Here is a 16,299-nt window from a genome sequence, read left to right as displayed (position 1 = left end):
CTTATCAGAAGCCCCACCCGAGACCCTTACTATGAAACTTACCTCTGTTGCTCTTCTGTCATAGCAAAACGGTATAATAAGTTAATAGTATAGTAGAGTGTTAGGTATGCTAGCAGCTCGCGCCAAACCAACTTATATACACTTCCTCGCCACCTGAAAACAAATTGGTGGTATAATAAACTTAATTAGGTGAACATATGTAATTGGACAAGACACGAGACAGTCACGATGATCTTCTAAGACTCTAAGGTAAAGGAATTATAATATACCAATTTGGAAAATCTATACATTATTTATACTTATTAATTACCTATTTCAAAAACTATTTAACTCTTTGAATGCGACATTATCCCTGAGTAACAAAGCTTTCTTCAAAACTTTATAATTTTATTCAACTAAATTTTTTTCAACAATTAAATATTTTTTTAATTGTTGTTAATGGCTTGAGACGTGTTTTGGTGACATTTGGTGCCTTTGTAACGGGGTTTCTTCGTTGGATACGAATTGCAAGTAAGCATAGTGCTTACTTAGAATGGTCTAAGATCCCGCTATACAACGACCTTCACCGAGATGCTTATTTAATGAAACGTATTTTATATTTAATTTAATATGTCAATAAATATAATCCATATGGGTTGTCTAGCAAATTTCAGTCCAGAGTATGTTTAATTAACAATTTAAAAAAAATATTTTTTTAAACATTTCACCGGTATGATTATTAGATAAATTCTATACCAATCGAAAGTATGAAGCCCATAGAATATGCAAACTTTATGCTGCCCATTCTTATCCGGTCACAACTATCGGGTTGCCTGGTATAAACAGGTAATTCTGTACTAGCATTTTGCAACGGTCTGTTTATTGAATGAAATTTAAATTAAATTAAAGATTATTTTATTCTGAACACGGTGGTATAGGGTTGTCTGCGAAAAATCAGTCCAGAATTGCGGTTGTCGAATTTTAAAAAGTAAAATATTGCTAAAATTATTATGATTTAAAATTATCTTAGCTAATAGATCTTCTATATTTCTATATTAAAATATAATATGTATATATTAAAATATATATTTTATATTTTATTTTCGTAAATTCCATGTGGCTTAATGCAACGGATACAATATGCGTGAAATTTGAGCCTGAGAACTGCGGACGGTTCTTAGATGAATATTTAAAACCAGTAGGATTCATTGGGGATCATACACCTGTAAAGATAGAAGACATTGTCGAAAAAAGTGAAACAGAAAGTGATGACGAAGAAGATTCAGAAGTTGAAGAACGTAGTTTTATGTCCTATGACTCGGATTCTGAATAATTAAAAAAAAAATTGTATTTTTAATTTTTTACAATAAATAGAAGTAATTTTTTAATTGTTGTTTTTGAAGTTATACTTCTTTAGGCGCGTTATAAAAAATTGATGAGAGTGAAATTTTACGATGCGCGCGCACCGTGACACTAAATTATCAGTATGGGCGCCGAGCGTGCGCGAGCGAGATCGAAATAAGACAATCTACAAGTAGAAAGAAATAGAATATGCGTGAAGTTAGCAGCTATGCTAAGAATTTTAAATTACCATAATGACATTTACCTTTTAAACAAATAAAGGAGTTTTAATTATTTTTTCAAAGAAATTTAGGAATGCTTTTTCACAAAGACCTATTGTTACTTAGTTAAAAGGTTATGAAACATACGTAGTTATTAAATTGAATGAATAATATAATAAAATAATAAATAATTATTCATATTAATTAATAATTAAATAATATACTAAATAATAAATATTATTAACGTTAAATATTTGTTATTAATTATTTCATATTTTAAAAAACTAAAGAAAGCCAAAGAAGTTTAACTTCTTACTCGCGTACATAAGTACACGCATTCTTTTTTTATTTTGTCTTCTTATAATAAAAATAAATTTTGCAAGATTACCCTGATTAAAAAAATTCACTTTTATGGGTTTTGAATTTTTTCCAATAGTTTCAATTGATTTCAATTTCTCTGTTTACATATTTTATAGATTTATAATTTGCATGTAGTTAATTTTTTAATTTTTTTCAATCAATATTTTTAATCAGGGTATTATTATATATGAATCACTACAACCTTCTTTTTTACTAAAGATGTATATATACTTTAGTGTCACATAAAAAATATACACATAAATAATTAATTGATTAAAAAAAATTAAATAACTATTTCTGTATTTAAATAATAAACTACTCCAAAATTATGCATAATTATACGAGTCCATCGCTATCCTTTTCTTTTCCAAGCCCAAATAGCATGCGCACTCTCATTCTTTAAGTGGGCGGACTTTAAACAGCTGCTATGCTGTGTCCTCTTCTATCGCATGGGATGGTCGGTTGGGACCTCTCAGTCACACACATTCACTTGGAGCAATATTTTACTTTTTAAAATTCGACAACCGCAATTCTGGACTGATTTTTCGCAGACAACCCTATACCACCGTGTTCAGAATAAAATAATCTTTAATTTAATTTAAATTTCATTCAATAAACAGACCGTTGCAAAATGCTAGTACAGAATTACCTGTTTATACCAGGCAACCCGATAGTTGTGACCGGATAAGAATGGGCAGCATAAAGTTTGCATATTCTATGGGCTTCATACTTTCGATTGGTATAGAATTTATCTAATAATCATACCGGTGAAATGTTTGAAAAAATATTTTTTTTAAATTATTAATTAAACATACTCTGGACTGAAATTTGCTAGACAACCCATATGGATTATATTTATTGACATATTAAATTTAATATAAAATATGTTTCATTAAATAAGCATCTCGGTGAAGGTCGTTGTATAGCGGGATCTTCTACTAGAAGGATAGAGGTGAAAGGCAAAAAGGAAGAGAAAACTGCGGTTGGCCATAATGCCTTCTAAGGTGTAGTAATTTGTTGTGTTTAGGTAACTTGAATGTATTGTACATAGAATGAAAATATAGCTGTTCCCTGCCACGTTTCGCTGTGGCACATTGTGATTGAATGGTTGAGAAATGAGAAACAAAACAAAGAAAATATTATAAACAAAAAATATATAAAAAGAATCCTTGATGCGGATTATATCATGCTAAAATTTCAGCTCGATCGGTGCAGAACTTTTTGAGTTTTTGAAGCGTACACAAACCAACATAACATATACATACAGTTTTATGCGAAACTTGAGGTGAAAAAGCTATAATTTTCCAAATTACATAGAGGCTTTTGGTTAATATATATACCAAGTTAGAGGCTTAATGTATCTCTCGTATATCATCTTATCTTGTAAATGACTAATACTTATTTTTCATTCAGTAATAATTGGAAATAGGATTAATATAAAATAATTTATTGGAGTTTCTGGATTAATGTAGTCTGTGATAGAATTTAAAATTCATCAGTTTCTGGTAAGTATAGGTAAATTATGATCGAATTGTTTCAAAAATTCGTGGAAATAGTGTTTGTCCTTTGTCATCCATTATTTCAATTGTGATGAAACTTTAGGTATCTCCTATACAGTTAGGATCAAGCGAAGGGAGCAGAGGCGACGGCCGGAAGCACAAAAAATATAAAGAAAAACTAAATAATTTATATATATATAACTTTGCGCATGTATTGTATTAATCACTTGCAAAATACGGCTATCTGGTTCAACGTTAAAATATTTATGTCTTTGTTAAAAAGATGCAGAATTAATTTTTTTCTAAAATATAATTTGTCATTAATTCGTAAACTGTATGGATGTCAATCAAAATCAAAAGAGAAGTTGGTGCGGTGCATCAATGCTAAATACTAAAGTATTTTAAGTCCTGAAGGACGATCGCTTACGCGCGGTTGGGATCATTAGCGAAAAAGATAATGGGAAAAATAGCCCTCGTTACCAAAAATCGGCCAGGTTCACACGATATTGCACGTAAATTATTCCCTATTCTGAGATTGAACGCGACGTCAATCTCGTCAAAACTTCGTGTTTTAAAGAAACTCAGTCGCGGTTAATTTATTCAGTGGAAGCTTAGCAACGGATCACGAACCACGATTATTTCGTAACAATTATCATTTCTCCAAAACACTTTTACTTTAAACGGCGTACTACGTAACGAACATTAAAATTTGGTATTTTTTACTGAATTTCGTTCTTAAATAAAGCATTGCGAATATTATAAAGAGTTTTTAAGATTAATCCTAAAACGTAAACTGTGTATTTACCGAACCGATTTTAAAAATTCTGTCACCAGTATAATACTACATTTATTTTGATGTGCCTATTGATATGAATACATCACAACACAAAGATTATTTACAATCGAATGATTGTGATACGTCACAGAGGCTTTTATGGATATTTATAGTGGTAATTGTGATATTTTCCTAACATCATCGGCTAATACAACATCGGCTAGACAAATTATTTATTAGTCTTTTGAGATATGTAGGTAAAATAGGTACATACAGAAATAATTTTGTAGAAATTGTAAATTAAAAATATCGTATGCATTACATTTTACCGTTGCTATTCATTGGTGAAAAGCAAAACAAATAAGCAGGTAGTCAAACAACTAAAAAGTAGCGGTATTTAGTTTGAATTTCACGATAGGTAATTCAAACGCAAGAAGACCAATGTTAATACCTTAGCTTCAAATGTATATTTACTGTTATCATTCAGTATTGATGTAACTTTTAAATTGACTTTAAAATTTCTTGTCAAAAGAATTTGCTATTTATTTATCTACGTATATACAATTCGATCTCACTACAGTTATAGAACATTTATGTACAATACAAAACGAAATGAATTATGAATACATGATTTTTTGCTGAGATAAAAACAGGTCTAGTTGAATTTTGAACTCGGATCGTGCAAGACCTGGCTTGTAAATTCTTTTACTTACATATTATTAACAATTATGCATTTGCAATTAAGAAACATTCTCTCAGTAAAAAAGCCACGTAGTAATAAAGCATGTATATCGTTGCGATTTTATTACGGCGATTCTAAAAGCACCAAGTAATCATAAAATACGTATTTATCAGCTGTATCCGATTGATTTGAAAAGGTTAGTAGGTATTTTATAGTGCGTCACAGTTAACTTTCGCCACTTTTCGTTGTCAGGGCCAAATGAGCCAACATTGAACACCAGTTCACTTTGGACTAATCGTATCCATCACCTTTAAAACAACAACGCGAAGGCCAAACGATTCTTCTAAATTGGACTTTCTTAAATATTTAAAACTTCTAAAATGTTAAGAGTTGGGTGGTGTTTAACGAACAAAACAAGTCCTACGTCACAATAACTGGAGGAGTCATTGTAATAACAATTGTAACTACGGGCAAACGGCCCGCAATTTCATCACGTACAAGGTACCTATGCTATGTAAGGTGGTCGCTGCTTGGAACAGCTGTTTAAGCTCTAGCGAGCCTGCGGCCCTGGACCAGGGTCGATATGGTAAACATACTGTAGAACTAGCCACTCACTCATCGCAATAAACTGAACTTACTTGCATAGTATCCGCCAGAAACATCCAAAACTGCTACCATTGGGAACTTCACCGGCATATGATATAGTCATTTTGAATGTTTAACAACGATAAAATTAATATTTATACATACAAACACACGTTTGTTGGCGCGAGCATGAAACGAGACACACGCGGAAAATTAAATACGTTTTAGAAAGTATTTTGTCAACGTTAGTAACAAGGGAGTTAAGGAGATTTTTTTATTAAAAATTCACTTTTGTTTTGTTACATTCTGGTTTATATTATTCGTTTCCTCCCTCGTAATTTATAACAAAATAACACCACGCAGGAATACACCAGCTCCACATCAATATGCGAATGTAACTGAATTGCCAGTTGTAACTTGCTTGATGATTTGTGTACCGTGTCAACTTCAAGTTGTTTCGTGCGGATGCGACTACGCCAGTATAACCCTGCGGGCTGCGCTGGCACAGGCTGTTTGAGGTAGAACAAGCTTGCTGCATCAAAGAATATGATATTATCAATAATATTGTAGTTGTATTCCGACTTATGATTAAATTGTACAACGTATACTTACTATTTAACAATTTATTTACTATTAATATTAAGAAAGTCTTATAATATTTAACACAAAAACTTAAAAAAAAAAATTTTTATATTGACAATTTCAAATATTCTACAATAGTGTTAAAAATCTTTTTAAAAATGAATTATTATTACCTAATAACAGACCAACAAGGGATCTTTTTTTGGGAAGGAAGAAATTTCCATTCAAAAATACCTCTACCTTATCTCTTGTTTCTCTGAGTGTAGTTCATTATGAGCACTCACTCTAAAACACCTTTCATATCTATATTGACTCATCTATGACTGACACACGTGTGCCGAAAAGAGTTAGCAATACTAGACACAACTTAGGTTCCGTAAGCGAGACAAAGACAGCTACAACCAAGGTAAAACCCGTGAGTTAATATGTTGCAGTAAGCGTGCTTAAACAGTCATTCAACTAATGATCCATTTTGTTTAAAAAATTATTATATTAAAACTTGTAATCTGGAATCAATACTTATTTTTTTTTATATATTGACTTGAATAGCAGAAAGAACAGACAAGAAAAGCGGAAGTAAGAAATCCTACTGTTAATTTTATTAAGTAATACTTATTAACTAGGAACGCCGATTGGACCATACTTGGTTGTTTGGGGGGGTCAATATTATTATTGATAAAAAAAATACCTCATTCCAGTATTTGTTCTAAGAAATACCTAGGGTCGATATTTGCATACGTGAACCAAATCCAGTCGTATAATCATAACACAATAATAAACTTTATAAGGACATTTCACCAAAAATAGAAGTAAGAATTGTTTAAAAGAAAAATTATACTAGCTTTATTCAAATGTTTGATTTTTCAGCATCTTGGTTCAGGGTAAGATTAACAACTGCCCAAATAATTTTCAGTTAGAAAGTTACATTTTCAGGACATTAAGATTTTGAAAAAACTGAACTAAAGTAAAAGTACATTAACAAATTATTTTTTCGGTATCAAAAGTTTCTGTTTCAGACATGCAATCCAGACTCAACTTCCCCTTTTTATTTTTTAAATAATTTACCTATAAATAAAGCCTATGTACACAGGGTGTGTCGAACGGTGATAAAGTTTCAGAAATATCTCCATTATTATTTGAGTTCTTGGATTACTAAAACCTTTTCTCTTTATAATATTACTACTGATTCACTGCATATTATAACATCCAAATGAGATAATGTGTCTTATAGGTGTTCAGTCACAAATTATTACACTACTCTAATAATCTAATGTTACAATGGATTAGTTTGTTAATTATAATAATTTAATTACTTTCAAGAAACACCCAAATTGCCAGTTTTAAAGAAAAACTTCATCGTTGTTCAAGTAAGTATATTTGTACATATACCTTTACAATTAAAAGCATTTGAATTAGGATTGTATTGAAATAAAACAAACAATAGCTTGTTACTCCTCTAACACAAAGAATGCAATTTATTTTTATAATTGCAATTACAATGTTGCTTCTCCTAATGTATATACACAAACTGTGAAACAAGTTTGACCATTAAAATTAGTATTATATATATAGAATAGTAATGGCGGTAGGTACAACAAAGAAAAACCAATATACAATATACCGACTAAAAAGACACACATGAACACCACTGATCTAGATAACATTCCATTTCCAAATTTTAATAATTAAATTATTTCATAACTCTAATCGTATAGTTTTCTTTGCTTAGGTATGCTATGGTGATCGATGATGTCAAATTTAAAGGTAAATAAATTGTTCAACTTATTTTGGTAGAAACATTCTTGTAGTAAATAGTTTAATGTAATCATGATTACAAAATTCATAAGAACCAGTTGTTTCTTAAAATTACAACTAGGCGTTCAGTTAAGTCATACTTATAACAATTATCTCGATGTTTGTCCACACCTAACTTGAGCTCACACATGGCTTATTTTTTATTACAGATATATCTATTAGTACAAAATTAGATTCAACTTCTTAATTTCTTATTCAAATTGAAACATGGATTTCATTGTATGGTAAGCGTAACTTGATTCAAATTAAGGCATCATGAACAGTCAAATATTTGATGTATAAATTTTAATATTGTAATGTGACAAAAAGCATTCACAATTTTTCGTCATCAAATCATTTATAATTATTAAAATTAATAATTATATTCTTAATTATTTTCGTCAGACACCTACGTAGTAGACGCCTAGTCACTAATAAGGCTATATTAAGACCCGCTGTTTTATAGCAAATGGAAATATTATAGTTTATTTTTATGCTATCTATAAATTGTGTGTATAAAGTTGATTGGTTTACTGTTTTAGTCTGGTTATTATAATAATATATTATATTAGACACATTCTCGTGAATGTGTGTCTAATATATTATATTAGACACATTCTCGTGAATGTGTGTCTAATATATTATATTAGACACATTCTCATGGACGTGTATGGTGAAATCGCAATTTTAATGATAATTTATTGTATGTATCTTTTTACTAACTAAATAATTGTTCAGTTGCGTCTTCAACGTCCCAATTGTATGTTGAAAGAGCTACGCGCGCTTTGTGCTCATCAACACCCATTTCTAACAATAACTGTACTTTTTGATTAAATTCCCAGACCCCAGATGGGCCCTCTGCATAGACATTAGTCCAGTGTCGCGCTGTAAGTGTGAACATTTGTTGGTTTTCTATGTATTGCTTCGCTACAACCGCGTCTTGAGGATCATTTGGTTCAGCTGCAGCAAGTAATGCCTGTATAGATAGCATTACTGTCCTAAGGGTGAGTGCTGCGGCCCATTGGTCCTTCAAGATATCTAAGCAGATAGCACCAGTTACTGACGATACATTCGGGTGCCAGATTTTTGTTATGAAACGTACCTGTAATCAAGAAAAAAAGCTTCAAAATCTCTTATATTTATAGGACAGAGTGTCAATCTTAAAAAGGAAAACAGAAAGTAAATGGGTGTCACATAATGTATCATTTATCCCTTATAAACCAAAAGATTGTTTTGTATGAACATGAAAAATATAGTTACATTATACACATAAAAACACATTAGGGCCGGCACTTATTTTCCTTTGTAAAATGATGTGACAGTTTATTTATAGATCTGGCGTCCATTAAGATCACAATACCTTTATTCACAGATGAACAGTATTGACGTTGTGACATAGAACTTGGCTCCAGTCTCACATTTATATTTTTCTTGGAACTTAATATTTTAGGATAATACATATAAGAGTGACTAAGTAATAAAAATCAATAAATAAACGGACAAAAGTTCATTCATTTCAATACATTCAATCATATTAGCTATGATTCTATATTGTCTTAGTAAAGATGTAATAAATTAATTCTAACACGAGGCCTACGACAAGAAACTAATAAAATTGTGTACTAAAACTAAACTAAACTTATAAAATACATGTAGTATGTTAAGTCATTACAAATATTGTATTAAACATGTTAAACATACCTTTGGTGGAGTAAATGGATATGTTTCTGGGATTTTGATCTCTAGTTTGAAAATCCCACCTTCATATGGTGTATCAGGTGGACCAGTGATTTCTCCAAGTAAATCTGTCCAACTATTACTTACAACTTCTAATTTCAATGAACCCTGAAAATTGTAGAGGGACAAATGTACAATAGCCATTCTATGATATAAATACAAAAAACAGTTACTCTTTTAGGTGCCATTATTTGGTAATTTAATGAACTGTAAGTCTTATTCTTAAACATACTTTAAGCCTAAATTATTTTAAGAATTCTTTATCACATTTATTATTTTCATAGTGCAACTAGGTACCTTGTACTACCACAGTGATGAAAAATAAGGGTTAATATATACATGCATAGCTTCTACACCTCAATTCAAAAGTTATCAATATAAATGCAGTATCTTAAGCTTATAGAGGAAAGTAGACAGGGCTTTTGTTGCTATGAACAATAGCGAGTCCCGTGTATGTGTTGTTGCAAGCTTTCGGCATCAAGCAATCATATTATAAGTGGCCATGGAGAAGTATCTTAAGCTTCTAGACCCATAAAATCCAAATCATTCCATTTTTTTATTTTTTTCTCATTAATAAAGGTTTTAATTTTAATATTGCTTGAGACACCACTTATTACACAGTATGAGTGGTTGATAACTAGTTTTTAAGACTTATGCCAATATAGGGTTGAGATGTTCATTAGCAATACAAAGTTCACATCTGGAGAACACAATTCAAATTTTAACATTTACATTTACTAAAAATTCAAACATATTAACATAAATATCATTAAGTCAATCAAAGCCCTGTTTACCTTGACTATTTTTTAAATTACTGGTACATTAATTATTTAAAAAAGAACCACTACAGTTTAAGTTTTGAATCTCTGGATCTGCATTAATGCCTACAACTTTTTTATAAAAGTGTAAAGCAAAACCAATACAAACCTTCCACATTAAACTAATTGAACTCTAACATTAATTTATTGCAGCTACCATGTTGCATATTGATTGGTATATAAAATGATTATTAAGTATTACAGAGACAAATTTATGTAAGAAGTTCCAAGTATAACTGTGAATAACATATTAAGGTTTACTTTTAAATTTGAACACATTATATTAATTATTAGTAATAACTATAACAAATTAATATACTTAACTGTAATAACTTATTAGTTAATACAGTAACTGCATATTTTTAAAATAAAAAGCTTAACCAAAGTTTCAATAAAAAAAGCTATAGCATTAGTATGTACAAATAATTACCCTTTAAATTGAGATAATTTAACCCTGGTATCCTATATTTATTTAGTATTAATTTGTAAAGACTTACTTATTAAACTTGACAATTAAATGATTATTATGCTTTGTTAGGCTTCACTTTTATGTGCTAAGAATTGTTGTAAGTTAGGCTTTGTTTTATGAATGACCATATTAATAACATTCAATTGAATGATCAACATGAGGGTATATAAAATTGTAGTAGTGTCATGAAAATAATAAAGAATATGCTGAATCATGAAGTTTTTTTATTACATTTCTTTGTATATATTCTTATTTCGCGAGCACAGTCTATCCAAATTAAGCATTTTTTATTAAAAGTAATGACCCTTCTTTAGCTAAATCCACAATGCAAAATGGTTAAAACAATTGACACAAAATAAACTTAAAACAAACATACCTCTCCACCTTTCACTACTTCTTTAATTTCTCTTTTCACACGTTTAGCTGCTATGTTTGCCATATTTGTAATATTATAATTTCTTGAGCGTAGGTCACTTCTATGTAGAGAAATTAATAATAATTTAGGAATAGGTACGTGCTCCGTACTATGGCAGTAAAATTTGTTAACTATATTTTGCACTTGTAGGTAGTAAAATGTAGATATATCTAAGTTTAGGGATGTGACGATATTTTTGAAGAAAAGATCGGATCGGATCATAGCATCCCTTAGACATAAGATACGACCGGATTTAATATTTTGCAGAATATAATGTAGGAACTACCTAAGAATAAAAATGGAACATTAAGGCCAACTCTTATTTGAAATAAATGAAAAATATTAATATTTAAATGTAATCTAATTAGCTTTTAACACTTTGGAACGGTTTTTTAAAGATCTCGTCCTCACCATCTTCCGATCGGATGCAGTTGTTGACGATTCACCAAATCGGATCAAGGAAACTCTATCCATAAAGATAATAATATACAGTGTGTACAGATTAGGTTAACTATGTAACAGATAAAACTCCCTTGATTTAGGCCTCTGCAATTTTTTTCAGAGTTACCATACTGACAAATTTCCTTCCTATTTGAGGAAAAACGTAGCAGATGCTAAGTTGGCCTTTTAAGAAGAAAATGTTCCGTCTTTTTCAAAAGTACGAAACTGGGTATATTAAAGCAGTAGCGTGCACAGTTTCTCTTAATGCTTCAAATGATTTTATAATAACGTAAATATTTTGTTAATTTCAACATACAAGCTACGTATACGTGTAAATTATTGTAGTTAAAACAGTTTTTCTTAAAAAGTGTAAACTTACAAAAGTTTGACTGCATGTGCCTAGTATAGATGTGTCTATACAGATATTATAAAACTGAAAAGGTTCTTTGTTTGGTTGAATAAATCTTAGGAACCGTTGGCTCGAATTAAAAAAACAAATAGTGTGTTGGGTCGTCCTTTAATCGATGATAGCAATAAGCTATATAACATACTACTGATAGGATCGAAGCATCCATAAGAAATGTTACAAAAAGGGTAGAAAAAGTTACCTTATTGACAGCTTCCGTTGCGAATGCTGCGTACAGTGTACACGCTGCGTTCTAAAAAAAGGCTGACTCAATTTTTTTTTCTAAAATAATACATTATTTGCGACGAATTGTTTTATATTTTTTTTTACCATGAAAATATACTATTTAAAAGTTTGATATATTTATAATTCATATCATGATAGCAAAAATAAAATTAATTATGTTTATTTAATAAGTCGGGTAGTCTATGCTTTTGTGATAGCAACCACAAATAATAATTGCGAGGAACGTGATTGGTTTACGCTCTGTCATATATAATAGTTTTTTACCATAGAGTAACAGAGTTATGAACGTATATATGATATATCTATACTCGCTTCTTTCCGCTACAGTATTAGTAAGTTTACTCTATGGAATTGCCTTCAGCAATTCAGCATTCTGCATAGTACCGATTGCTGAGTGAGCGAGTTACTTAGTGCTGAGGTCGATTGGTAAAATCTGTTTAATGTTTGCGTATTTAGCATTTTTGTATTAAAAATATCTGCATGGTAAATAAACATGCATTCAAAATGTTAAAATACGGACAATCAACAGTGGCAGTAAGACGATAAGTGTTATACAAGTATGGTTTGGGATTGTTATTCTGACAGTGTAAGGACAAAGTTATGCTAATTTACTCCCCATGTTACCGGGTTTCACCTATGTACCTGGCGTAAGGTGAGTCTAACGTTATATTACTGTCTTGCTAGATATAGTTTCGGTATGTACACTACTTGAGGGAATTATCACTATCCCTAATATTAATATTTGAGAAGCCCTTTGTTACAAAACGTACTTGGATAAACGTAAATAAATTAGTATTGAAAGATAGCGCTGAATGGCCCCTCTGTTGCTTTGCCTCACTCGTTGATAGATATGTACCATTTATATCTTATACTTTGAGTACATAATATCTATTACTTCTTTTTTGTTTACGAAGCTATAAACGAACTAGCAATAAGTAAAAATCATATACATAATATTATTGTTTACAAATTGATAAATATCTAATATAGTCCACATTTTTTTTTAGTTTATTAAATTTATACCTATTATATATTGAATTAAAATATACAATTGACATACATTAAAAGAAATTATTATTTATATATATGAAAGTTATATTGCTCAGAAGAAATATTATATTAAATTTCATGTTTTGTAGATGCAAAAAAACAAACATATGTACTTCTAATTTTTTTTATGAAACTTATAAATAACATTAATTTAATCCTTAAATTTCATTAATGTAAGTGACTTATTGACATGACAATGTTGTTACATCTAACAATTATTTATAATTATTATTTAATGTACTTAATTACTTATTGTTCAAATGCACCTTAAATATTAGAAAAAGTGAAGAAAGCCAGATTAAAATAAATCCATCCATTGTTTATGACATAATACAAATAGGTCAAATACCAATTAATTCATAATTTCAGGATGTAATTATCTAATAAATATTTTTATGTAATTGCCATTGTAACTTATATTTTTATTATTTAAATTAAAGATACATTTTAAATGTGAATCAATAAAGAGAGGCCAAATATCTAATTACTATAACTATCAAATTATAATTAGTATGAAATTCTTAATAGAAGCTAATAATGTTTAATCTGGGAGTCACGCTTGTTGACTTAACCGTTGAGAGTTAGGTACAGGGATGGAAAGCATAATGACTTAGATCCAAAAGTTGTGTTGCCAGATTGTATCAGGTACAGAATGCTTATCAGAACAAGAAATACAGGCAACAAAGATGAAAGTGATGCTAATTCACTGGCTTTTGGTGATATATATACTATCTCGACAAAGCCAAAACAAAAAGTACCACAATTGTTCAATGTCAGACTGACACGAGTCTCAAATAAATTATCATTGATTCTGCAGGGCCTTGTTAATGAAAATATAATTTTTTGCCATTTTTCTTATACAATTCATATTTTTTTAGAAACATATAATAATATTAAGTATCAACTGTGTTGAAAATGAAAATTATATTACTATACTGTTCATAAAGAAATGTAGAAATCATCTCAGATTTAATTTAACTGTTCACAAAAGTGTATGCCATACAACTGATAACATTTTTGTAGCTAATTACAAATTATTATTATCGCTTACTTGTGTATGATAAGATTAAATTATGATTGAGGAATACTTGTATATATTTATTATTCACAGCATTATTAAATATTCTTCAAAATAACATTTAAAGTTCGTTTTACATAACTCATTGTTATATATAATAGAGAAAAGAAAAATATATATATATTTTTCTTTTCTCTTTTAGATCCTTCTATCTGGATAGTGTCTAGTTATTCACGTGACCTGTACGTGACAGTAGTCTGAGTAAAAAGACTGACAACCCAAATATATGTATTACTAAAGTCTGTTCTGTCTGTTCAACTATTCCAATTAGATCCCTCTGGGCAACATATTTTTAAAAACATCTTTCCTTTTGTTGCGAGGTAGCCATTGTCATGCGGTCTTTGTTTTCATTTCTAGCGTTAGTATTATTTTGTATATGTAATCATATTAAGCTTATTTAAGTGAATACCCTAGTTTAGTATCCGGGTTGGATGTAAAAAATATAGCTAATGTCGTACCACGATTATGTGTTCGTAATGTTTAGTTGTAGTAGTTAAAACCTATGTTTTGAAGCAAACACTACATAGTTTAATTCACAAGTCAGTAGATGCTAAGATGTAAATAAATCAAACACTCATTGTTATTCACAAAAATAATGAGGAATCCCGTCAGAACTGCCGCGTGGTTCAAACACACGATTGTTTTTCATGGGGTATTATTTCAAATATCATTCAGAGTTTTTCTTATGCAAGTAGATTATTATCAATATTCCTTCTTTACTGTCACACTAAAATGTGTCAATATAAATCAACGAAGGTTTATTTAAAGCCTTTAATTTGTTCCAGTGAATGATTCTTGTGTACATTTCGTTGTTACCTAGAACCTGTATTCCTAGCGTACAGCAAACACATAATTTTGGCAGCTATGCCTCGCTTGCAACGTTAGCCCAATACTTGTACAAGGCTTATCTTGTAAGCACTGGTGCTTTAATAAATAATTTATGTTTGTATAGCAATATCGAGTTAAAATTAATGTATTATTTAATATAATGTAATTTTGGGAGTAATATCGAAAAAAAATTAAAATATGTTTTCTGAAAGACAAATGTTATATAGCACAAGTAATTGGTTAGCGGGTAATTTACACAAAGAAATTTAAACCGAATATAAAATCGGGTCCTGAATCCTGAGTTAAATTTTTTTTTTGTTTCAGAATCAAAATGTCAGAAGAGATGGTAAAGTAAGCGGTCGAGATGGTTCCATGGGTAGCATTGTTGCTCCTCGCTCGTGCTTGCTGCCTGCCCGCTCTTGACATTTGTAAGTACTACTACGAGAATAATATTATGTTCTAGCGAATCTGACTCTATCCAGCACAATACTGGATGACCCTTCGGTGAATCGTATTACCCTCAGATTGGCATCGGGATTTTTAATAATTCAAATTCAAAAATCATCGCAATTTATAACTATAACAAAAAAACATTTTGGACCAGTTCTAATAATTTTGATTTCAAATCTGTCAGAAAAGTGTGACGTCTATGAAGTTGTAGTTATCATACGAGTATATAAATCTTCAAAAAATCCATTAAAACCTAATCTAATCTAAAAATTACATAAGAAAAAATAAAAACTATACACACTTAAAATTCTTCCTTACGTTGTATTTTTTCTTTAGAAACGAATCATCGCAGATGTTTAATTCATGATAACAAAAATAGGAATTATTTGTACATCGATTAAGGCCTTACAAGTTTTATATTTTAATCCTGTGACGCTCACCGTGCTCACGATCTGATAAAAAATATTTCAAAGCTGCGGTGGATTTATATTGAATTTTATATTAAATTATCAACCCACGGCTTTGGTTTGAAAAGATAAATGA

The 16,299-nt window shown here is 30.0% G+C and overlaps 3 protein-coding genes across 6 annotated transcripts in view; 1 reads left to right on the top strand and 2 right to left on the bottom strand.

The window, feature by feature from the left end:
- Positions 1-5,935, bottom strand: part of LOC125062424 (bestrophin-4) — a 39,352-nt gene extending 33,417 nt beyond the window's left edge. The window contains exons 1-2 of the mRNA XM_047668348.1: positions 5,496-5,935; positions 43-153 (exon numbers count right to left, since the gene is read on the bottom strand). Coding sequence (XP_047524304.1) covers positions 43-153; positions 5,496-5,566 — 182 coding nt within the window. The 5' untranslated portion in view covers positions 5,567-5,935. The remainder of the gene's footprint in view (positions 1-42; positions 154-5,495) is intronic.
- A 1,530-nt stretch (positions 5,936-7,465) lies between these two features.
- On the bottom strand, positions 7,466-11,666 carry LOC125062494 (ubiquitin-conjugating enzyme E2-22 kDa). 3 transcript variants are annotated; one of them, XR_007119276.1, is made up of 4 exons: positions 11,219-11,662; positions 9,520-9,663; positions 8,446-8,920; positions 7,466-8,406 (listed from the first exon to the last, which is right to left on the bottom strand). XR_007119276.1 is itself a non-coding variant. In XM_047668477.1 (4 exons), the coding sequence occupies exons 2-4, from the start codon at positions 10,489-10,491 to the stop codon at positions 8,537-8,539; spliced, it is 537 nt and encodes a 178-aa protein (XP_047524433.1). In that variant the 5' UTR covers positions 10,492-10,609; positions 11,219-11,666; the 3' UTR covers positions 7,466-8,536. The 3 variants fall into 3 exon arrangements, 2 of the variants coding, with proteins under 2 accessions (XP_047524433.1, XP_047524432.1); XM_047668477.1 differs by adding an exon at positions 10,483-10,609 and having other exon boundaries at positions 7,466-8,920; positions 11,219-11,666; XM_047668476.1 differs by having other exon boundaries at positions 7,466-8,920.
- A 1,023-nt stretch (positions 11,667-12,689) lies between these two features.
- LOC125062415 (discoidin domain-containing receptor 2-like) overlaps positions 12,690-16,299 on the top strand; it is a 39,216-nt gene continuing 35,606 nt past the window's right edge. For both annotated transcript variants that reach the window (XM_047668331.1, XM_047668329.1), the window contains exons 1-2: positions 12,690-13,002; positions 15,631-15,734. In XM_047668331.1, coding sequence (XP_047524287.1) covers positions 15,671-15,734 — 64 coding nt within the window. In that variant the 5' untranslated portion in view covers positions 12,690-13,002; positions 15,631-15,670. The remainder of the gene's footprint in view (positions 13,003-15,630; positions 15,735-16,299) is intronic.

The sequence above is a fragment of the Pieris napi genome, chromosome Z, assembly GCF_905475465.1.
Source record: "Pieris napi chromosome Z, ilPieNapi1.2, whole genome shotgun sequence".
Taxonomy (NCBI): Eukaryota; Metazoa; Arthropoda; class Insecta; order Lepidoptera; family Pieridae; genus Pieris; species Pieris napi.
Note: the sequence above shows the minus strand (reverse complement) of the source record. Positions and strands in the feature narration are given on the sequence as shown.

Coding starts and splice junctions, on each gene's coding strand:
- LOC125062494 (XM_047668476.1), bottom strand. CDS start 11,479: ATGATCCGATCCGATCTTTTCTTCAAAAATATCGTCACATCCCTAAAC. Junction 9,664..11,218: donor AAGTAGTGAAAGGTGGAGAG/GTATGTTTGTTT, acceptor TACAATTTTCAG/GGTTCATTGAAATTAGAAGT. Junction 8,921..9,519: donor ATCCATTTACTCCACCAAAG/GTATGTTTAACA, acceptor TCTTGATTACAG/GTACGTTTCATAACAAAAAT.